This window comes from Apis cerana, linkage group LG7 (assembly GCF_029169275.1).
Source record: "Apis cerana isolate GH-2021 linkage group LG7, AcerK_1.0, whole genome shotgun sequence".
In the NCBI taxonomy this organism is placed as follows: Eukaryota; Metazoa; Arthropoda; class Insecta; order Hymenoptera; family Apidae; genus Apis; species Apis cerana.
Window position 1 is genome coordinate 12,106,819 of NC_083858.1, and position 24,494 is coordinate 12,131,312.

Sequence of the window (24,494 nt, forward strand, 5' to 3'; positions counted from 1 at the left end):
TAGTATTATAGAAAGTTATTGGTATCCACGCGTTTTGAAAACCTAACATTCGTGATTAATAAACTTTCTAGGGAATTTTATTATTTAACTGTGGTAGTTTACATTTAATTATATTTTAATGGAACTTCATTAGAAAAAAAGCGCAAAAATATAGAATTCTAAAGAAATTTAACAAATTGAAAGAAAAATCATTTTTATTCTTATTTTTAATTCTTATTTTTATCTTTAATCTTTAATATCTGTAATATTTTACAAATAAATTTTATAAATGTATTTACCTTTGATAAATTAATTATAATAGAATTTACCAATTTTATATAATTTTTATTAAAATAAAACATTTGAAAATACAATTTTATTTAACTATAATTATTTATAGTTATATATTAAAATTTATTAATAAAATAATTTTATTTATTTAATAAAAAAATTAAGATTTTGGAATCCATTTTAATTCATATATATATATATATAACAAACTTTTCATTAATCTTATATATTTTACGTTTTTACATTTAATTTCAAATATTTAATATATATATATAAAATTCATATATATAATAAAATTTTTTAGTTTTATATTATAAATAACTAATAGCAATTAAAATAATTTTATTATAATTTTTATAAATATGAATAAATAGTAAATATGAAAAAAATGAAAAAATAGGATTTAATAATGAATGTATTGAACTATGTATGTTTAAAAACTTTAAAATGTTCCACGTAATTAAAATTTGTTGGTCCTGAAAAGGACCGTTTTTTTTAAACAACAAGATGTTGTTTATTTTGAGCTGGTGTACTTGGTAACTGCTTTGGTACCTTCACTGACTGCGTGTTTTGCTAATTCACCAGGTAATAAAAGTCTTACAGCAGTTTGAATTTCGCGAGAAGTAATGGTAGATCGTTTATTGTAATGTGCTAATCTTGATGCTTCTGCTGCAATCCGTTCGAAAACATCATTCACAAAACTGTTCATGATACTCATTGCTTTGCTGGATATACCAGTATCAGGATGCACTTGTTTAAGCACTTTGTAAATGTAAATAGCGTAACTTTCCTTCCTTCTTCTCTTCTTTTTCTTGTCAGCTTTACTAATATTTTTTTGTGCTTTACCAGCTTTCTTCACAGCTTTTCCACTAACTTTCGGCGGCATGATAAAGTTGAATGTCGCCAAGTTTTCAGAGTTCAATATAACCGTACCAGGTACTGAGCAAACTATTCAATGATTGCCGTGGATAGCGTGTTCCTTTCATATACCAAAGTATAAGCAACATTCAACCAATGAGAACTCAAAATAGAATCGATGACACTTTTATACGATATGATTGGTGCGTTGATGCTACCATTGCATTCTTATAATTGATTTTATGCATAACGTATTTAACGTTCTAAATTTATTTAATTTTTTTAATTTTTTTAGTTATATAAAAATTTTTAGTTATTACATTATTATCTTTCTAATAATAAAAAACATAAAACGAAATTAAAATTACAGTAGATACATATAAATTATTACATTACATATATTAATAAATATATTACATATTTAAATATTTTTATAATATTTAAATTAACTATTAATGAAAAAAAATTATTTTCAGAATATTTTCAGAAATTATTTTCTCTATAATATATATTAAACAATGATTTAATATTAAATTTAAAATTTAATACACTATTTATTTTCAATAATGTTTAATATTGCAATAATATATAATTTATTAATTGATTATTGTGAAATAAAATTTATATTATTCATATAAATATTTGTAATATATATTTAAATACAAAAAATATAATAAATTAAATATTTTAAAAATATGATTATATTTATATTTATAAAAAATAAAAATATATATATTTACAAAACATATACAAAAATATAAAAAATAAAAATGAATATATATATATATTGTATAAAGAAATAATTTTTATTTAGTTAATCAATATTTAAATATTTCATATAAGAAATTTGTACATTATTTTAAAAATATATAATATTTTATTTTAAATATATATAATAATTATTAATGAAGAATTAGATTTAAATAGAATTAGAAAATTTTAAATATATTATTAATTTAAAAGATTATTAACTTATAAAAATAATATAAACTAACAAATCATAAAACTATTGTAGATACAAACCAATGAGAATACTGCTTGTCAATCATTGGTCAGAACAAGCTACACAGATTCGTATAAAAACGCTAAACGTATTCATTCCACATTTTAATCCAAGGGAGTTCTTGTAGCGTTGTTGTCCTTGTTGCTAATTTTTTTTTTGTATTGTTCGGAAAATAATTTTATTTTTTCAGCAATTAGCGTCGCTAATTGAATGTTTTTTATCCATCCAACTTTATCCTAAACATAAATAAATCCATAAATAAATTATATATTTTATATTTATTATATAATACGTATTATATATTTTGAGAGTTGACATTTCATTGTTTATTTATAAAAAAAATTCATTTAATTCTATTCGGTTGTATTTTTCGTGTATGATAACAAAGATGCAAGACCAAAAGGAGCATTTTCGGCATATTTTACTTTTTTATTATCGAAAAGGTAAAAATGCTGTTCAGGCAAGAAAAAAGTTATGTGAAATTTATGGAGAAGGTATTTTAACAGTACGCCAGTGTCAAAACTGGTTTTCAAAATTTCGTTCCGATAATTTTGACATTAAAGATGCGCCACGTTCTGGAAGACCAGTTGAAGCTGATGAAGACAAAATAAAGGCACTGATTGAAGCAAACCGACGAATAACAACTCGAGAAATTGCTACGAGATTGAATTTGTCGAATTCGACTGTTCATGACCACATGAAACGACTTGGTTTCGTTTCGAAGCTTGATATTTGGGTTCCACACGTTCTCAAAGAAAAAGATTTGCTCTGTCGTATTGATATCTGTGATTCGTTGCTCAAACGTGAGGAAAATGATCCATTTTTAAAACGAATTGTAACTGGAGATGAAAAATGGATCGTTTATGACAATATTAAACGAGAGTTAAATGAGCCGGCGCAAAGAACTTCGAAAAATAACATTCACAAAAAAGTGATGCTCTCTGTTTGGTGGGATTTCAAAGGAGTTGTCTTTTTTGAGCTTCTACCTAACAATTGCACAATTAATTCGGAAGTGTATTGCAATCAATTGGATAAATTAAACAATTCCATCAAACAAAAAAGACCTGAATTAATTAATAGGAAAGGTGTAGTTTTTCATCATGATAATGCTAAAGCTCATATGAGCTTAATGACTCGCCAGAAGTTGTTACAGCTTGGATGGGAAGTGCTACCACATCCACCATATTCGCCCGATCTGGCACCTTCAGATTACCACTTATTTCGATCTTTACAGAATTCTTTAAATGATAAAACATTTACTTCAAATGAGGATGTCAAAAACTACTTGGATCAGTTTTTTGCAAACAAAGATCAGAAATTCTATGAACGTGGAATCATGCTATTACCTAAAAGATGGCAATATGTATTAGATCATAATGGTCAATATGTAATTAAATAAAATATATATATACTATTAAAAAAGTATGTATAATCTAAAATGTCTAGTCATAGGAAAGGAAGAAAAACAAAAGTAAAGGAAAAATTATCCTGTTTTATTAAAGCAGGATTCAATTTTGGATTAGTTGCATTCATAGACTTCTAAAAAGAAGTAATTATGCTGAATATGTTGGTTCTGGTCTATCTATCTGGCTGCTGAAGTTTTGAAATTAATAGGAAATGCAGCTCAAAATAATAAAAAATCTAAAATTATACCATATGTGCAACTTGCTTCATTCATAATGATGAAGAATTAAATAAATTATCAGGAGTTATTATAAGTCAAGGAAATGTTTTGTTGAACATTCAAGCAATGTTTTTGCTAAGAAAAACAAAAAAAAAGCGTAAACTAAACTTATTAAATGGCCCTTTTCAGGGCCACAAATTATCTTAAAACTAAAGGAACTTTTCGGTTTTTACTTTTAATTTACCTTATTTTTTCATTTATGTTATAGATTATTTAATAATTTTTTGATTGAATTTTAATCTATGAATCTTTTTTTATACAAATCTATAAAATTGAAAAATTTCAGTTATAAATTTTATTTTTAATAATTATTATATTATTATATATATAATTATATATATAATATATTATATATATATATAAATATATATATAATTATATATATAATTATAATTATTATATATATTTATCTTTGAATTGTATTCAAACATTTATTTTTGCATTTTAACAATTAGATCGTTAGTATGAAGTTTCAGAAATTAATTTATAAAATACTTTAAAATTATAACATAATTATGAATAAAAATAAAAATAAATACATTATTATTAATTATGTTTTTGTAAATTGAATTAAATACATATTTAGAATGTTTTAGATTAAAATTATAGTTATGTAAGATATATTTCATATTCGTTGTAAAATAAATTAAATAACTGCATTTAAACATAAACAAAAATCAGATCTTAAAATTCTAACAAAGTAATCTCCAATATCATATCAAAAACCGTAATAAATATAATAATTAAAATAAATATAATAATTAAAAAAATTATATTTTTATTTAAATTTTATTAATGTAATTAAACTTTAAAATTTTTTTTTTAATTTTTATATTTTGTATTTTATTTTTTTAATTTTTTGAATCACATGTTTGAATATTTATAATGTATTTATATATAATTAAAAAATATCTTTTAAAAATTTTATCGTTTAAAAATCAATTCTAATATCGAAATAAAAGACATAAAAAATAAAATAAAAAATATCAAAAGCTTTTTTCAAATTATAACAATTTAATATTAGAATGTATATTAAATTTAATATATTAAATTTTATATATAAGTAAAGCTATGACAAACATAAGCAATATTGTTTCATTACTTAATTATAGTGTTTAGTAAAAATTTTAAAAACAACATATCATCTTAAAAGCATAATTGATTATTTCGAATCTTTGAATTTATTTTATTTAACACATTTAATTTGGCGTACTTTTTTATACAAAAATATATTTTTCATAATATTTTTGAATTGTATCATAGATTAAATATATTAATATAATAATTTTAATATAATCGTAATATAGTTAATATAGAAGCTTTCATATAATTTGTTATCCGAAAAAGTTTATTTAAAACAAATTATTGTATATTTTATAAAATTGGATAATTGTACAATACTATTTAAAAATATAAAAGATAAATCGTTATATATTCGTTATATATCATTACATTCAATTTCTTTAATTATCGAAAATCATAGAAATAAATCAAAACGCATTTCATAAAATTTCAAATTTGAAAAAATTAAAAATATATTTTCTTTTTTTCATAAGATGAAAATAAATCCTTTTATTTAAGAATAAAATTTTTTTGAATTGCTTTTATTTGTTTAGTATTTTTCGCAATTAAATTTTGCTTAAAAATAATAATATTATTGTTTTAAATTAAATTTTTAAAATATCTCTAAATAAGAAGTTAAGTTCAGAGAAACTTCGTCATATATAAATTATATTTGAATACATATTATTAATATCACATATTTTGTAATATTGAAAATTAAAAAAATTATTGTCTATTACATTATTTCTAATAAAAAAAATCATAGCATTTATAATTTTTCATGCTATTCATGTAAAATTCCAATGTATGCAAATAAGTATCTATATTTCAGAAAAAATTTTCTTTATATTATTTTCTAACATATTATTTTATTAACTAAGTCTAAAATTTGATTAATTTTCAAGAAATATAGAAAATTGTAAATGTATGTGAGTGTGTTGTGTATATATATTTTTTCTACATTAAATGAGAATGAAATAAATATGAATTTAAAATAATTTATATTTTAAATTTATAAAAATAATGATCTTTCAAATAAAGTAAGTCAGTTAAAATAAATATATTCTGGCTTTTGTAAAATCGAAACCGGTTTAATAAAATGGTTATTCTATATGCACCAGATGTTCATCTTGACTGACAACGTACACAATTGCTTTTTACCGGCTTTTTATATGGGATTTCATTGCAAGTAATTGATATAGCAAAGGACTGCTGTAATTGGTTGACAACGAAGTGGTGGGAAAATACATGAACGAAGTTCACTATATAACCGAGTTCTAGGTTGTAAAATATACATTTGAGAAATCTTTCGTGCAGAAGTAAAGTTTCATCATGACTGGTCGTGGAAAAGGAGGAAAAGGATTGGGAAAAGGAGGAGCAAAGAGACATAGAAAAGTACTTCGTGATAATATTCAAGGTATCACGAAACCTGCTATTCGACGTTTAGCTAGACGAGGTGGTGTAAAACGAATTTCTGGTTTGATTTACGAAGAAACTCGAGGAGTACTTAAGGTATTTCTTGAAAATGTTATCCGTGATGCTGTTACATATACTGAACATGCAAAAAGGAAAACTGTAACTGCTATGGATGTAGTTTATGCTCTGAAGCGTCAGGGAAGAACACTTTATGGATTTGGTGGTTAAATTCTTCCAATTTCCAATACAGTTTCAAACAAAACGGCTCTTTTAAGAGCCACAAAATATAAACGAAAGAGTATCTTTTAAAACTTATTATTTAATATTATTAAATTTAAGTTTTTATATATTTTAATATACATTTATTTCAAAATAATTCAATAACGAAGTATTAAATGTATTAATTTTAAAGATATATAATAAAATTTAATTTTCGTAATTTATTAATTTATCTTTTTTGTGTACATATATGTATACATATAATATGATTTACTGTAATTTTGAAGTAAAAAATGTATGTAGTTTTTAATTTGTAAATTTTTAAATATATATTAATAAAACAGCAATTTTGTATCACAATTATATGTAGTATTTATATATTATGCATTTAAACTTAAAATGCTTTTTATATATTTATAATATTTATAATATGACTTATTAAAAATAAATGTAATTGAAAATATTAATTTAAAATAAATATTCAACAAATTAAAAATTTAATATACATAAAGTACATCCGAAATAATATATATATATATATATATATATTATATATTTTATATATATAAAAGTGAACTAATCATTGAATTTATCTGAATATTGTATCGTAACGATATGTTTATAATTCTTGTATAGTATAGAAATGTACTATACAAGAATATTACATAAATTCACGCAATATAGGTATATACGTAATAAGTATTTTAATCATTTCTAATAATACAAATATTTTATTGCATACATTCACGATTATTTCTAACTTTGTTTCAGTAGTCCAATTTTTTTTCTATCTAACCTAAATGTTATAAAATTCACATGTAGAAAAATGTCATTAAATATAAAATCTTTAGAAAAATCTAAATCTATATTAAAAAATATGTATTTTGCTGGTGTTAATGCAGTTTTACCAAAAACTCTTATAGTAAATAAAGTTAAATTTAAAAATGGAATATTATATGTTGGAGACCAAAGTTTTGAACTTAAAGAAAATGTTTATTTAATTGGATTTGGTAAAGCAGTCATGGGTATGGCAATAGTTCTTGAACATATGCTTGGCAATTATTTGAAGGATGGTATTGTTAGTATTCCTTCTGCATCAACAGAAGCAATGTGGGAATCTGAAGATAAATCATATTTTCCTTTATTAGAAAGTGGTGTAATAAAATATTGTGAAGGTTCTATAAATAATCAACCAGATGATAGATCTTTAGAAACAACACATCAAATTATAGACTTAGTAGAATCACTTACAGAAAATGATACTTTAATTGTATTAATATCTGGTGGTGGTTCTGCGTTACTTTATATGCCAAGACCAGTAATTGATTTTGAAGATAAATTATATGTAAGTAAAATGCTTCAAAATGCTGGAGCTGATATCAAAGAAGTTAATATAGTGAGAAGCAAATTATCTATGGTAAAAGGTGGTGGTTTGGCTCGAATGGCTTATCCAGCTTCAATTATCAGCTTGATATTGTCTGATATTGTAGGAGATCCTGTAGAATCAATTGCTAGTGGTCCTACAGTATATAGTGCTAAAAGACCAAAAGAAGTAATAGCTGTATTGAAGAAATATAATATATTTGAACATTTAGAAGGTGATGTAAAAAAAATTTTAATGTCTACAGAAAGATTTAAAGATAAACAATTGTTAACTAGAAAAAAACAATTCAAACATGTAACTAATATTATCTTAGGAAATAATACAGTGGCAATCGAAGCATCTTCTTTAGAAGCATATAATTATAAATTAACTCCTATAATATTAAGATCTGATGTTGTAGGTGATGTACATGATGTTAGTTTAGCATATGCTCATATAACAAGTTTAATATGTCTTGCATTAGATAAAACATTAGAAAAAGAAGAATTTTTTGCAAAAGTAAAAGATATTCCTGTACTTTCTTTATCTGCTACTAAAGTAGATGAAATTTATAACTTAATTGATAATGTGAGTGAAGAAGGATTAGTATTAATTGGTGGAGGAGAGCCAACTGTAGTAGTTAAAGGAAAAGGAAAAGGTGGTAGAAATCAAGAATTAGCATTATATTTTTCCCTAGACTGGTTGACAAAAATTAAAGCTTATCCTCGATTTTCGGAATATGAAGTAATAATGTTAAGTGCAGGAACAGATGGTCAAGATGGTCCAACAGATGCAGCAGGTGCATTTGGTTATCCTGCTATTGGACCACTAATCCATGATATATATACAAAAGTAAAATCTATGGCTTCAAAAATGATAGTTAAAGTAGAGGAAGACAAAGAAGCTATGAGAAAAAAGAAAGAAGAAAAAGAACAATTTGATATAAAGAAATATAAAGAAATATGCAAAACACAAGAATTAAGTGGTTATTTAAGAGCTAAAAAAACAGAAGAGACAACAGAAAATAAAGTTAATTCTGATAAAGATGAAACAAGTATAGATTATGAGAATATTGTACTTCCATTAATATTTCAAACAATGGAAGTAGAACGCATGTTACCTAAAAATACTTTAGAAGATAATAATTCGTATAATTTATATTCTCGATTTAGGAAAGGTTCAGATTTATTTAAAACTGGCTTTACTGGTACTAATGTTATGGATTTACATTTTATTTATGTAAAAAAACGCAATTGTAAATGTAAATTAGATATTGAAAAAGAAATATTTGACAATACTTTAGATGCACATGACTTACATATTGATCCTTCAACTATTGAAACATATAAAAATTTATATAAACGAGAATCTTTTGAATGGAGAAAACTTTTAGAAAAACCAGAAATTATGATCAAAAAGGATGAACAACTTAATATAAAAATTATTGATGATAATTTAAGAGATCCATGTTGTCGTAGAGATAGAAAATTTCCGCTTAAAAATCTTTTAAAGAATAAAGATTTTCCATCATAATAAATTTCATAAAATAAAATAAAATATTTTATATCATGTAAAAAATTTAAAAAATGTATATTTTTATTAAATTTATATTTTTTATATGAATTAAAATTTAAACATTAATATATATGTGTATATATACATATATATATACACACAATTTATTATTGAAAATTTTTAAAATACTGTCAATGAAAAAGATATAGTAAAATCATATAATCAGCCAGATATTAAAATGTACATGTTTTGAGAATTAAAACTGCAATTTGAAGTTATCATAAAAAATAAAGATTTCACATTTTTTTTAATATATATTCAGAATCGTTTCATTTTTTTGTTATACAATGTAAAGTACAATGAAAATTAAATTTTATATATTAACAAATGGTTTGCAGATTTGAGATTCAAGACATGTACGACTTTAAATACAGCTATATCAATTTACGTTAATTAATGTTTTAATTTTGTATCTTTTGTGTATCTTTTTTTCATTAATAATATTAATCTTTTTATTAAACATCAATCTTATTTATCATATTTTAATGTAATTCATACAATGATTTCATTCATTCATTCAACGATTTTTTTTTAAAATAGAATTAACAATAATATATAACATATGTATATATATAAATACATTTATATACAATTCATTTTTATTTATTAGCAATTAATAAAATTATTAAAATTTCTTGATATTTGCTTTAGTTGAATAATAAAATTTAAATAATTTATATAAACAAATAAAAATATAAAAGTATTATAGCATTGAATTTCTATAATACATACACATATATATATATCCACACATATAATAAATAGTCTACATATATAATAACAATTACTTTTGTACTACACAGTTATCTTGTATTATTGTGGCATATATGAAAGATTTAATACAAAAATTATTAATTTTTTTATATTATACGCTAAAGATCCCAACTAAATAAATGGTGTTTAACTAACATGTCACGAACACCATCTTTTAAAGGTTGAGATTGTTCTTTCTTGGGTGGTAATTCCCAATCAGGATTTAAATTAAATGCAAATTGACTTAATATTCTTAATTCACATTTAATTTGTACCCAGCCAGGACTGTTTATAAAACTCCATGGCTGATACCTGTAAAATTAATAATACAAATTATGTACATATAAAATAATGTATAAATTAATGATATGATATGATATTACAAATTATATGATATTAAATCATCATTATTATTTTTTATAATATTTATTACCATTTTTGCACAATTTCTACACAAGAGCATAAAACTTCAAGCCATAAATGCAACACTTGTTCATTTAAACCTAAACAAATGAGGGATCGTAACTTCACATCCATTTGTGCATGTGCATTATCATGTGTTAAATTTACTGATTGAACACATCGATATAATAACTGAAACAAAATTATATAATTATTATATAATTACATAATTACATAAAAATTTAAATTGAATAATTTATGACAAAGATATATATAATATTACCTCTTCAGGTGTAAGCACTTTTCCATCTTCATCCAATCTATATGTTTTACATAGTACTAATCTGCTATAAACTGAATTAAAATCTTTTTCTACTTCTCTAGTTGAAGCTTCTTCAATAAAAAGCCATGGATGACATGGACCACCTAAAAATGATGGTCTACGCATTCCATGTTCTAATACTGCTTTTATAGCTGGACACAAAGTTCCTCTTACTAAATCAGTAACAGCTTCGCTAACTGCATCATCTCCAGCACACGTATACTGTTTACTTCTTTCATCTAATAATTCTACAAATTTTGCAGGAAACCATCCTCTTAATCCATTAAGTTCTCCTACCCAGCAATGTTCATCTTTTTGACTTATAATTGTAATTATATCATTTTTCCGGAATCCTAATTCATCATCATCATGTCTTTCAAAATCTAATATAATCATAATTATAATAAAATTTATAAGATTACTTTTTCTTTATAATAATATCATATACAACTTAAAATGTAAATATTTGTTATTAAAAATACCTAATAATGCTTTAGCTCTTCTTTTTCTAGTCCGTGATACATTCACATAATTATCATGATCTTTTGCATGACTTTCCATACTATAATCTGCTACAAGCACAATATTACTTAATTTTGGATCAACATTTATAAAATGTCTTGCAACTTGTAAAACAGCTTCTCTTAGATCAACCAATATTTCTAAAATATTTATATTATATTTTTATCTTATTTAAGTTAATTTTTTTTAAATATTCAAATATGATATAAAAAAATATTTTTGTAAAATTAATTAATACCTGTTTGACGAATATTTTTTGATTTTGCATCATCTTCAGTATCATAACTTCCAAATAAAAACGTTTGAAACATTGATTTATTTCTTTTCATTTGACGTCTTTAAGGAAATATAGATTATTATAATAATTATAAATAAAACATTATATTATTTTAATTCTAATATTCTAATTAAATTTATAATTAATTTTGCGTAATTAAATTCTGTAAATTGAATATACCTATTAAGATGTTGTTTTGGTAAATTTGGTACAGCATCAGGATTACCCACTAAACCACCTTGATCTGCCATTAAATAGGCCAAATGTCTACGTCTGTGAGTTTCAACCAAAACATCTGTTAATGATCCACTTACTTCTAAAGATATCTATGAAAAGATAATTTTCGATTATTTATTTTTTTATTACAGAAATTTATTACAAATGTAAAAAAATTATATCACATTTATTAATAATAAATTAAACTTACCTTAAATAATAAATCTACATCATCAATATCTCCAGGTATGTCCGAAAGAGCATTAAATATTTGTGCAGAATTTTCTACTTGTTTTAATTCATGTTCTAAAACAATATTAAATATTTTATCAGAAATATATTATATTCCTAAATATATTCATTAATAATGATATATATATAACTTTATACCTTTAATCTTTAGCATTCCAAGAGTAACTTGAAATAAAACTATAGATCCATCAAAAAGAAACATATCCCATATACGAAGCAATATTTTTTTATGTACAACAGATGCAAATAAAGTTAAGAACCAATGCAAAGATATTAAACTTAGTTCTATATCATGTTGAACTAAAACATGATCTATATCAGGAAGATAATTAGCTACCAATGTTCGAAGTACTCTTTGATCAGCTTGAATACCTATAACAAATATTTTTAAATTAAAATTAATTAATTTTTATATTAATTTATTAGTTGTATACATTATTAATTTATCACCTAATAATGTTGAAGAATAATAAGATGCTGGCAATAAATCTTCTACTATTGTTGCCATCATCCAAAAAGCATCTTCCTCTTCTAATAATAATAGTAGAGAAGCTGCTATTGTTCCTGTACCTTGACAGTATCTTAAAAAATAAATAAATAATATAGTCATTGAAGAATATTTTAATATTATTTTGTAAAATATAATTACCCAATATCAGGATATAACCAAGCAAGAGCACGCATAATACGTCTTAAACGTGGTATTCCTGTACTATGAAGATGACTAAAACATGCATTGGCTGGCATAATACGTAATAAATCCTTCTCAATTTGTTTATTAGTCACTAATGCATCATTACTTGATGCTTTAACTATATCTTTATACATTATCTCAGAAGAACATTTTTTTTGAAGTGCTCCTGTAATATAATAAAATTAATATTTATTTTATAATGTAAACTTAGATATATTATAAGATATACACTATAAATCTGCAATATTAAAAAAAATTATAATTGAATGTAAAATTGTAATGTACCTGACATTCTCATCCAAATTTGTGGTCTAAGAGAATGAGGTACACCATGATGAACCATATCCCGCAACTTATCTGTACGTGGTAATCTTGTATCCATATTTTGCCAAGAAAATTCAGTTACTTCTTTATTATGACTGAATTCTAAGAGAGCAACCCATTGTAATCTAAACACATAAAAATTACATAATTAATTATTTTTTTTTAATTTCATAATTAATTCATTTTTTTATTTTATTTTCTTTATACCTATGTTGAGGATCTTCAACAAATGGAATACCTAATAATTTTTTTGAACTTTGTTCTGGACCATCTTCTTCTTCTACACGAAATCCAAATTCATCAAACCTAATGTATATTACATTAAATTATTGAAATAAATATATTGAAATAATATTCTTTATTAAGAAATTTATAATAAATACCTATACTCAGGTTGTGAATTAGGATCATCAGGTTGATTTAATTTAGCTAAAATATCTTGAGGCCACATAGATGGTGTTAAAGCAGAAAATGGTCCTCCTGGTGCAGGAGATAAAATTTCTCCACATAATCCTGTAATTTCTATTTCAAATTCATCTTCAGAAGCAGCAGTTTCTAATTTTTTCTAAAATATAAAAATATTGAATAATTTCATATCAATAATATGTTAACAGATATATATTTTTTTTTATTAAAGTTTAATATTATTTTATAAAACTATATTTTTGTATTTTTATAAATATCATATTTTAATGTTGTATTTTATTGTAGTGTATTGTATAAATAAAAATTAATTAAATTAAAAATACATAAAAATTAAATACTAACATTATAGTCTTCTTTACCAATATAACCTTCATGATCACGAACATTAAATAATGATTTAGCAATATCCATTTTATGAAATTTTTGTATAAATATTTAATATTAATTATTTTATATATATCTTTTTTTTTTTACATTATATTATTTTGTAGATATTTATATATTTATCATGTCCAAAAATATTACTCTATATACAGTGTTAAGACCAATACTATTATATTTATCTCGCCATCTAACGAAACAAATGATAATTAAACCAATACGCAGCAGTAAAAATATTTTATAATAGTCTATACAATATGTTGTATAAAAAATTTTTCAATATATTCAACATTTGTGCAATTTATTTAATAAAAATTAAATATTGATTTATAATTATATTTCATTTTATTTTTCAATAATCTTTTGCTATTATTTTTATATTTGTACTTAACATTACAAGTACAAAATTGATTGTATATTAAATATTTATTATAATATAGAATTACAAATTAGAATGAAAATTAATTCATTTTAATGCTTTATCATATAATATTTTATATGATAAGTTGTAAAAATTACAATTTTTTTTATTATATATTTATCATATTAGAATTATTATTCAATATTTTTAATAGAAAATAAATTAATTATATAAAATTAATTAAAATTGTATAAAAAATAAATAATTCTTAATGTTTATTTTAAATATGACGCTATAATTCCGGCACACAACTTACAATTTGCATATAGCAGTAGGTATAGAATAAGCGGGAAAAATAATGTTCTGAATCTAGGGTTTTTCGTTAGTATTCATATATCGAGCTGCGAATTGGACTTTACCGCCGACATTATAGATAGAAAATGAATCCGATTGGGCAGCGTGGCACGAAGGCCACATCCGGCAGCAGCACTGCAGTATTGGTCGATCCCGCTTCAGCAACAGCGAAGTTGGTTGAATTTCCTATATATTATTGATAAATAGCTCGTGTTGCTCGTGTGACTTTTACCAAAATCGACATCGGTATTCGTATTTAAAGAGAGAAAGTCTGTACTGTCGGAATCACATATATACCGAGAGACGCAAAACGGTTAGGAGTACGCGCGTTGCTTGTAACGAGAAATCAGTCAAGGGATTATCGTGCATTGGGTGTGACGGACATTTATATCCGTGCGAGTTGCATGAAAGTCGTGTCGTGTTGCGTAGTGCACAAGAACATTCGATTATTCGTGATTCTCATGGGTGTATGTGCGATTATGTCGAGCGCCCCCGAAGTGAGGTGAGCGTTATAGGAGGGGAAACTGCCCAAAAGAAGCAGCCTTCGAATCTGTTTTTTGCTCCGCCATTGTACGCTACAAGAGTACCGCGAAGGAAGCCGCTTGCCTCGTTTATACGTGTGTTCTTGTTCGACTACATTTTTTTCAACTGATCGCTGTTCAAGCGTGTAAACGCGCCTACGTCCGCGTTAACGCACGTCTCGTGGTTACGCTATTCACGAGGCGAAGCACGTTAGTGTCTTCTCTCTCTTTCTTTCTCTCTTTCTTTATTGCGCGTTCTCTTTCTTTTTCTATCTTTTTTTGCTCTTTCTCGATATATACATACATACACACACACACACACACATACATACAATTCTCATTTTCTTTCTCACTCTCTTTCCCTTCTGTATTATATTCTCGATGCCTTCGACATCTCTACGGAAGTCGCATGTGTAAAAGTTTTTCGCGTACGTGGACATTGACGAAGACGCCAAGTGATTTGTATACTAGTACCTTTGCCGGGGATACAAATCTTGCGCGTCATTATGCAATAGACGTGCAGCTGACGAGAAAGAACTGCCTCCTCTGTTGAGGACGAAGACGGCGGTGGTGTTGTGCGGCATGTTTTTATCTTTGTTTTTTAATTCTGTGCCACGACGAGGAAACGCTGTCGTTGCCGCTACCGCCGCCGCCACCACTGCTGCTGTTTTCTATATTTTGCGACGAGTAATCACGTGGGAATGCGTCAAACGATGCAAGCATACCTGTTATTAATCTCTACAACATATATTTGGTAGTGATATTTAGTGTAATTATGTGCGATATTCTATATCATAATACGGAACCTAAATTTTTACCTTTGAATATATATTTTCTTCCTTCTATCTTCAATCTTTTTTCCTTTACTTGACACATTTTTCTCTTTCGTTATTTCATTAGTTTTTGTGAAAGTGTTCAAAATTTTCTTTCATATATATCATCTTATTTCATCGCATTCCAATTTTTTAATAACGCGTTGTTATCATTCGCCGGCAGCCGCTTACCGCCTCAACTTACTTTACGTTCGAAGTTCATCGCTCGAAAATAGTGATCCAATATACTGAATTATATCTTCGTGGGAAGAACGATCTTGCCTTTCTGACGTTCCTCTTGATTTACTTGTATGTTTGGATGTTGCCTTTACAAAAAATATCGCTCTGAATAATCTGCGATTTTGAACGTGCTTCCTTTTTGCAAACAAAAAATATAAGGTAAGCAGAATTTCATATTCTTGTTTCTTTATTAAATTAAGTATTCTGAGCTCTTTTTTCTTGTATATTTGAAATAACGATTAGTTTATATAATATTAATCAATGGTACATATATTATTGGATATTAATTACTTGATTAAAATTGATTTTATTTTTAATATATAATAATACATTAGTATAATCTTTTTATTATCATTTATTTTACACATATTTTATTATTATTTATTCTATATATAATATATAAATTATAATATTTACTTATTATAACTTATTTTTTATATAGTTTTTTTATTAATACTTGTTTAATAATGAATGTTGGAAAATAATTAATATTTAATATGAAATGATATAACTTATATTATGTAATATAATAATGTAATAATATTTTTTTAGATATAAATATATCTTTTATATTATAAGTTATATATTTCTAGATATATTAATTTTTATATTTTTATATACATATACATTATGTATTAAATATTATAATAAATATAATATTAATAAAAAGAATTCTTTTATTATTTATTAAATAATGAATATTGTTTTTATTATAATTGTAATATGTATATGTACCTTAGAGAATTAATTTTTTAAAATATATATTGTTACATAGATTTATTTTTTTAGAGTTAAAATAAAATTTTAAAATATTTGAAAAAAATATTTATTATAAAAATATTCATTTTGTATAATTTATTTACAGGTTATGAATTGGTCCAAAGCATACAAATAAAACAAAAATGAAGAAATTAAACACAATGGAAATTATTGTTGAAACAACATAATATTTAATATGGAATGAATGAGAAAAGAATTTATGGTACAAGAGAAAAAAAAGACAAAAGAAAAAAGAAATCATATTGAAAGATAACAATACAAGTGCAGGACAATAAATTAGTAATGGATGAATGGGAGTGAGCACAGCACATGTGAAGTGTAGGTGTGGGTGCGTACGCACGTGGGAGCCTCTGGATGTCGAGGCTGCAGCACTGGCAGTGTCAGTGGCAGTGATGGCCCCTGCTCTGACGGAAGGTGGTCCTCAAAAGCCTGAAAATTTGCTCCCTTCCCTTCCAGCTGGTGGATTTCTTTCCCCAGAGCAGGCTACGCAGGTGTGTCAGAATCGTGAAATTCTGGCAAAATTTGTTGTTTCTGCAAACGTTCAACCATCAAAGATCGACGAGCAGTGTTTACATGGTATCTCTAAGGATCTCATTCGTGATGTCATCAACTCGAAATATGCCAATGATCTTGATAGCTTGTCTACATTTACGCACGGATCTGACTTGATTACAAAGAAAGTACTAATAAAGGAGGACTGTGAACAACTGGACATTCTGGGCAGTCCAGAAAAAAAGGTGACTGATACTATAATGAACGACCCATCTATGGGTGATCAAGCGGACAATATGGGTTTCTTAAAATCAAGCGCAGACTTGCCTTTGGTGGGCTCAGAAACAGCAGGAGACAATAAAAATCTGGATGTGGATCAAATAATGGCCTTTGGTAGCGACATAACTACAGATAATGAACAATGTAATATTAGTAATGTTGGGGATATTGGACAAAATGTTGAAGAAATTTTACAAGTAATTAAATCCATTGAGGATGTGGAAAATGCAGAAAACATATCTGCAGGTAGTAGTGAACCAGTCCAAAGTACAGTTGATGGAGTTGAAATGTTTTCTATGCCTGAAGAAGGATTTTCATCTTTTGAAAGAGATTTACTTGATGTTGATGTTATAAGTATTTGCAATATTGCTGATGCAGTGGACCAACATAAAGTGAATACTTTAAAGTTACAGCAAGATGTTGCCCAAAAACAACACGAGAGTGAAAGGAAATGTGCATTTTTATTAAGAAGACTGAGAAAGCTTCAAGCAAGAATAATAGGCAGGCATGTTGCTGAAGAAAATACTGGAGTTCTTGAACTTGCTCATCATGGAGTGAAAAAATATCTTTTTCAAGAATTAGTTAATATCAGTTCTAAATCCAATGTTAGAAACTTTCCAGAAATTAGTAGTAGTTTGAGTTCCTTTTTGCAAAAAATTGAAAAAATGTGTGTTGCTCAGAGTAATAGTGTGAATCGTCAGCGATTATGTTGCCGATATTTTGGTGATGGATCACGTGATAATTTGAGTAGTACTTCTGGTAACAGTAACCGCCAATCAGTGTTTGGTACTCCTCAAGTTAAAATTAAAGGTGAAGAAGTAGAAAGTGTGGCTGGACCTTTAGCCACGCAATTACATGTTGTGGAATCTAATCTTGACTCCGATTGTACTGCATCCAGTAGTGGTGGAGAAAGTTGTGATGAAATGCAGACATTTAACAATCCACATCAACAAAGTATATCTATGTGAGTTTTTATATTTTTTATCAAAAGAATTAATTTTTAATTTTGGGACCATTCTATTTATTTTATAATTTTAATAGAATGGAAATGTGATGTAAAATTAAATTAGTTTATACAGTTTTCTTCTTATATTTCTTAATATGAAATTTATTGTTGATATTTCGTTTTAACATTTATTCTTAACATATCTTTATTCCTGAAAAATATTTGAGTTTATAAAAACTAAAACCGAATAATATTTTTGGTCGGTTTTAAAATTTTATTTAATAATATTTAATATAATATCTTATATATTTTTATAAATTTTTTATATATTTATATGTTGATATTTAATATACTTATATATTTTTTGCAAAAGTAATTATAAAAATGCATAATAAATATATGTTAATTAACAAATAAAATATTTTTAATTTTGATTTAAAATAACAAATCAATATGAATATAATTTCTAAAATTTAATTGATTAAATTTTTAAAGTATTTAATTATTTTTAACAATATCACTTATAGATCAAAAAGAGCAGCGTGGAGGTATGCTCAAGATCGTGCAGGTGTAGCAGCAAGATGGACATGGTTGCAAGCACAAATATCGGATTTGGAATATAGGATTAGACAGCATAATGAATTACAACGGCATATTAGAGCTAATAAAGGATTAGTGATACTTGATAATGCAGAAACAGTGAATGGCTATAGTGGTGTTTTACCAGGTTCTACAGGACGTTATAATTCACCTGAAGGTGAATTACCAGCTAGTAGGACTCGACCATTTGTGTGGAGTTTTTATAGGAAAAGAAAATTATTACAATTAGATAAATTACATGAAGTCTCGAAACGTGCTGCAAAAGCATCAACAGTAAGATGCAATTGTGATCATGTATTACCACCATGTGCTTTATGTACTGGAAGATTAGATCCAATGCAACCACAAGAACCAATTGAACAAATGTCTGTACAAGAAAGAGTTGCACTTGTTGATCCTAGTTTTCATCCTGTTTTATCATTTCCTGATGGTAAATAAAAATATATATGTATATGTTTTATTTATATATTTTATTAAGAAGCTTTAATTTTTTAATATCAGCTTATAGTTTAATATTAAAGATATTAGAGATTTAGAGAAAATTTATATTTATAATTTTTTTTTAATATTTTGTTCTGCAGAAATTACACAAGGAACTCATCTTGAAGCCATTATGAAATCAGTGGAATGGCAACAAAAAATGTTAAGGGGTAACTTACGAATTACGCGTTTAAAAGATAAAGATATTAATGAAAGAAGAAATAAAAAACTTCCAGGACATAGAAAATATGCAGCTCGATTAAAAAAATCATCTTCAAGTATTCTTACTGCAAGTATGTAATTGTCAATATTATGAAAATATTATATATATATATATATGTGTATATAATTATGTACTGAACATTTTTTATATTTTTTTACTATTTATGTATTTATATTTGTATTCATTCTATATTTATTTATGAATAAGAGTTGAATGAAACTATTCAAATATTATTTTATTCAATTATGAAATAACTATAATTTTATATGATCTTTTCTATTCAGAAAAAATTGTTATTAAATGTATATTAATTGATATTTTTATTCTATATATCTTTATATAAATAAAGAATTTTAATGTTTTTGAAAGTAGAAAAAAATCCTAATTAAATAAGAACATTTATAGTGTTTTTAAAAAAGTTAAAATTATGATATGTAAATTTCTTGGAAATATTGAGTATAAATATGTAAATAAATCTGAAGTTGAAAAAAAATTGTTCAATAAAATTTATATATAAAAATTTGTAAAGAAAATAAAAAAGTTTGAGAAATTATGCTTTTTTTAAGATTGATAAAAAAAAAATATATTTTTAAAATTTCATATTCAAAGAGAAATCACAAAATAGACAATTATTTACAGTTATTATTTCGTTCTTGCATAAACAAAACGAAAATAACTAGATAACTGATATATTATCATCTAATATTCTTAAATAAATATAATTTAAAAAAATATTTTTAATTTTGTATTTTAAATATTTGTTTAAAAATATATCTAATCTTCAGAACAACTGTTTTATTATTATTAAACATAAAACAGTTATTTAAATTAATAATTCTTATAATTAAAATATTAATGTATAAAGTTAACTTAAAAAGAAATGATTAAAAGTTTGATAAATAATTAATTTATTTATAAAAGTTAACTGTTTTATTTAATCTCTCTTTATTATAATATTATTTATTATTAATATGATTATTCTTATCATTGATTTTTATAGGAATTAAGAAGAAAATGTTGAAAGGAAAAAGAAATAGACTTGGTCATGATAGAAGTGTTCATGGTTTAAGTAGAAAAAGGATGCAAAAATTAACAACTGAAGATGATGATGATATTAGTGCACTTTCCAGCTCTAGTAAGCATTCATTTCCAGTGTCTTCTCCTTTACATCATACTATTACTTCTACTACAGAAAAGAATACAATTAAAGAAAAGAATTCTCATGGGTTAGTAATTATATTAATAAAAATATTATAAAATTTAATAAAACTATATATAAACGTATAATTAAAATTATTACTATATTATTAAATATTTTATTACAGACGCTTGAGGCAAAATTCGTACGATATTGATAATATAGTTATACCTTATAGCGTAGCTGCTTCAACTAGGCTTGAAAAGTTACAATATAAAGAAATATTAACACCAAAGTAAGTAATGTTTTAATTAGAAATAAGATATTCGAAACCTCGAAATTCTCACAAAAAAAGTTTTGAATTTGAATTTTTCGATTCATTCTTATTTTTATGATTAGTAACTTTCAAAATCCAAATAAATAGTAATTTAAATAAATAACTTAGAAAAATTATAACGATAAATTGAAATCATTTTCAATCTATTTCTAGTTTTAATGAATAATTTTCTATAATATTTTACTGAATAATTATTAATATTATAATTTTTCTTTTTTCATCAAAATAGGTGGAGGTTATGTGAAGAACCTTCAAAATTGGATATTAAAAATGGTGTTATGCATAGGCCTAGTCAAGACAGTGATGTAAGTATGTTTTAATTATATAAATATAAAAATTTTATAAAATATCTTATTTTATAATAAAATTAAAAATATCTATATATTTTATTTAGTTTGAAGATATGTCGGATGAAATTATTGCTTTAAGACATGAACGAAGTGAACGGGAAGAAAATAAACGTTTTATGACATATATGAATATGCCACATCAATCACGTATTCGGCATAATCGTAGAACAGATAGTCGAGCAGATAGTGGTGCGAATACACCAGGTAATTCCTAATTCCTTTATAATTTTTTAATTTTTTTTGATTTAGATAAAAAATTTAGATAAAAAAAATAAAAAATTAAGATATATAAATTATATGAGTATGAGTATATAAATTATAAATTATTTTTTAATTATTAGATCCTATGTCTCCACATGCAAGTGATTTTGGTGGAGATATGATGTCACCAATTACATCACCTCCTGCAACTCCTCAAGTTCAAGATTCAGAACATCAACATAATTCGGATAATATGCATCGATCATCTGCTTTACAAAATGCTATACGACGTCGTGCTACACCTACGTTAAGAATAGGAAAAGACGACACTAATGTTTCAATAAATGAGGATGAAAATGAGGTATTACATTTTGATTTGATTTATTTAAATTATTAATAAAAAAATACAACATAAAATATTTTTAAAAAATTTATATTTTATGTATAATTTTTTTGCTAATAGATTTTGCCATATGAACCAAGAATATTTCCATTATCTGAAGAAGTTTATGATAAAATGCTGGAAGTAATGCCAGATGGTCATTGGCAACCTTCGTCAGCATCTCTTTGTTCCCGTGATGAAGAAAAAGCAGATGATGTACGTACACTGTGTTTGTATTAAATGTTTAAGTGTTAATTATCTAAGTCAGAATTTTTTATTACAAAAAGAAAAAAAGAATATCTGAATGGTCGTACTGATTATTAATACAAACTTTGAGCCAACTTTCATGGCTCCTCGAGGCTATCTCTGGTAAGCAGTGTCATTTGATGCTTCCTATTTTAAACACGATTGATTTTATTTTAGCAATATTTAAGAGAAACTGCATTGCATTTGTACATGAGTTTTATAAGCATTAGAATATTTTGATGAATTAGCTCGCTGATTGTTTTTTTCAGCTGTTACAAGCTTGTACATTTAAATATAATTTTTGTAATATACGCAGAATAACCGTTGAAAAAAGTAATCTTTCATAAATATTTAGATAGGCGTTAATATTTCGTTTCTAGGATGGGGAAATGGATTCTCCAGAATCAGATTCGACAGAATCAGCTTGTTGTGACATAGAGGGTGAGGATCCCAATGATCCTGAATGGACAGTAGGTGACGATAGGGATACTGAAAAGGAACGAATACGTCCGACGGCTAAGAGATAGGATAAAACCTTTAATACATACAGTATGTCTACGTCGTTACTATATGCAGAAGCTACCTGTCAATTGTTATATATACCTGTCGGTCATGTAACATGCACCTTAAGTTAATGGTATTATGAATCTGTAAAGTGTATTATAAATATAAATTTTATAACTTCATTCTGCTTAAATTAATGGGAAACCTTAATGATTGCTTTTTAAGTATTTCTATTTCGGCCAAAGTATTAGAATTGTATGGATTAACATCCTTTTATTTAGGATAAGGATATTGTTATATTTTTCTTTCACTGTTATAACTGATAAAACAGGACATAGTCCTTCAAAAGTTAGAATCTCATATGAACAGAATTAGGCAATTTTATATTAAAAAAAATAAAAATAAAAAGTGTATTTATATTATAATCAAACTTTTTCGTTAAATAAAAGTGCCAACTGAAATGTTCTGTAGCATTATCCTTCGATGTTGCATATTTTTTCTAGTTGCGACGATGTTCATTGTATAATAATTGAAAATATTCAGCTATTATGAACACATATAATAATGTATGTAGTTTTATATTGTGTACATCGTTATATCTATATATTTAATTTCTTTTATGTTGTTCATTTCTTCAAATGATTTCATAATTTTTACATCTCGTATAACAGTCAAAAACAGTTCATTTATAAAATTTAAAAATACGCATATAATAATTTACATTTCTACTTTTGTGTAATCTGCAGGTAAGAACATGGAATTACAGAAGGATAATATACCTAGTACATTTTAGTTCTTATAAAAAAATTAAATAATGAAAATGAATTATAAATAATATTTTGTTAGCAAGAAATAATTGTATTCTGTATTTTGACTGTTATGTTCTAATTATTTATAATTTATAAAGCATGAATTCATGTTTATTTAAGTAACAAGTTATGTTTTCAAAATCTCATGTCGCTGTGATTTCATAATTTTCTAATAATCTGTGATATTACATGTAATTTCTTTCTTATCACATATTTTATATTTAGTCACAAACATACCTATATTTAAAAGTCATGCGCTTAGATTTTGTACATCACATTTTGAATGAAATAAACAGGTAATAATAGAACATGTTTCTTATTCATTACTTGTATTAAGTAATATCACGAATTAAATCAAAATGTTAAATAAAATTTTAAATAAAGTTAATATATGAAATAAATATAATGAAGATGAACATA

At 24.7% G+C, this 24,494-nt stretch overlaps 5 protein-coding genes across 6 annotated transcripts; 3 read left to right on the plus strand and 2 right to left on the minus strand.

Annotated features, from left to right (window-relative positions):
• Positions 1–303: 303 nt before the first annotated feature.
• On the minus strand, positions 304–1,256 carry LOC107999256 (histone H2B-like). Its single transcript, XM_017058959.3, has one exon. The coding sequence runs from the start codon at positions 1,154–1,156 to the stop codon at positions 785–787; it is 372 nt and encodes a 123-aa protein (XP_016914448.1). The 5' UTR covers positions 1,157–1,256; the 3' UTR covers positions 304–784.
• Positions 1,257–4,341: 3,085 nt separating this feature from the next.
• LOC107999464 (histone H4) lies at positions 4,342–6,872 on the plus strand. Its single transcript, XM_062077291.1, has one exon. The coding sequence runs from the start codon at positions 6,210–6,212 to the stop codon at positions 6,519–6,521; it is 312 nt and encodes a 103-aa protein (XP_061933275.1). The 5' UTR covers positions 4,342–6,209; the 3' UTR covers positions 6,522–6,872.
• A 203-nt stretch (positions 6,873–7,075) lies between these two features.
• On the plus strand, positions 7,076–10,610 carry LOC107999281 (glycerate kinase). 2 transcript variants are annotated; one of them, XM_017058984.3, is made up of 2 exons: positions 7,076–7,196; positions 7,287–10,610. In XM_017058984.3, the coding sequence occupies exons 1-2, from the start codon at positions 7,156–7,158 to the stop codon at positions 9,406–9,408; spliced, it is 2,163 nt and encodes a 720-aa protein (XP_016914473.1). In that variant the 5' UTR covers positions 7,076–7,155; the 3' UTR covers positions 9,409–10,610. The 2 variants fall into 2 exon arrangements, with proteins under 2 accessions (XP_016914473.1, XP_016914472.1); XM_017058983.2 differs by having other exon boundaries at positions 7,079–7,196; positions 7,284–10,610.
• On the minus strand, positions 9,900–14,185 carry LOC107999280 (small G protein signaling modulator 3 homolog). The gene is made up of 14 exons (XM_017058982.2): positions 13,981–14,185; positions 13,596–13,777; positions 13,420–13,518; positions 13,174–13,337; positions 12,844–13,054; positions 12,645–12,775; positions 12,333–12,566; positions 12,154–12,248; positions 11,907–12,052; positions 11,688–11,785; positions 11,410–11,589; positions 10,889–11,310; positions 10,637–10,797; positions 9,900–10,515 (listed from the first exon to the last, which is right to left on the minus strand). Exons 1-14 carry the CDS (start codon positions 14,047–14,049, stop codon positions 10,323–10,325), a joined length of 2,385 nt encoding a protein of 794 aa, XP_016914471.1. The 5' UTR covers positions 14,050–14,185; the 3' UTR covers positions 9,900–10,322.
• Positions 14,186–16,326: 2,141 nt separating this feature from the next.
• Positions 16,327–23,447, plus strand: LOC107999215 (KAT8 regulatory NSL complex subunit 1). Its single transcript, XM_017058910.3, has 11 exons — positions 16,327–16,466; positions 17,173–18,822; positions 19,332–19,834; positions 19,986–20,177; positions 21,108–21,333; positions 21,433–21,540; positions 21,812–21,887; positions 21,977–22,136; positions 22,274–22,494; positions 22,597–22,731; positions 23,142–23,447. Exons 2-11 carry the CDS (start codon positions 17,378–17,380, stop codon positions 23,286–23,288), a joined length of 3,213 nt encoding a protein of 1,070 aa, XP_016914399.2. The 5' UTR covers positions 16,327–16,466; positions 17,173–17,377; the 3' UTR covers positions 23,289–23,447.
• The last annotated feature ends 1,047 nt before the right edge of the window (positions 23,448–24,494 follow it).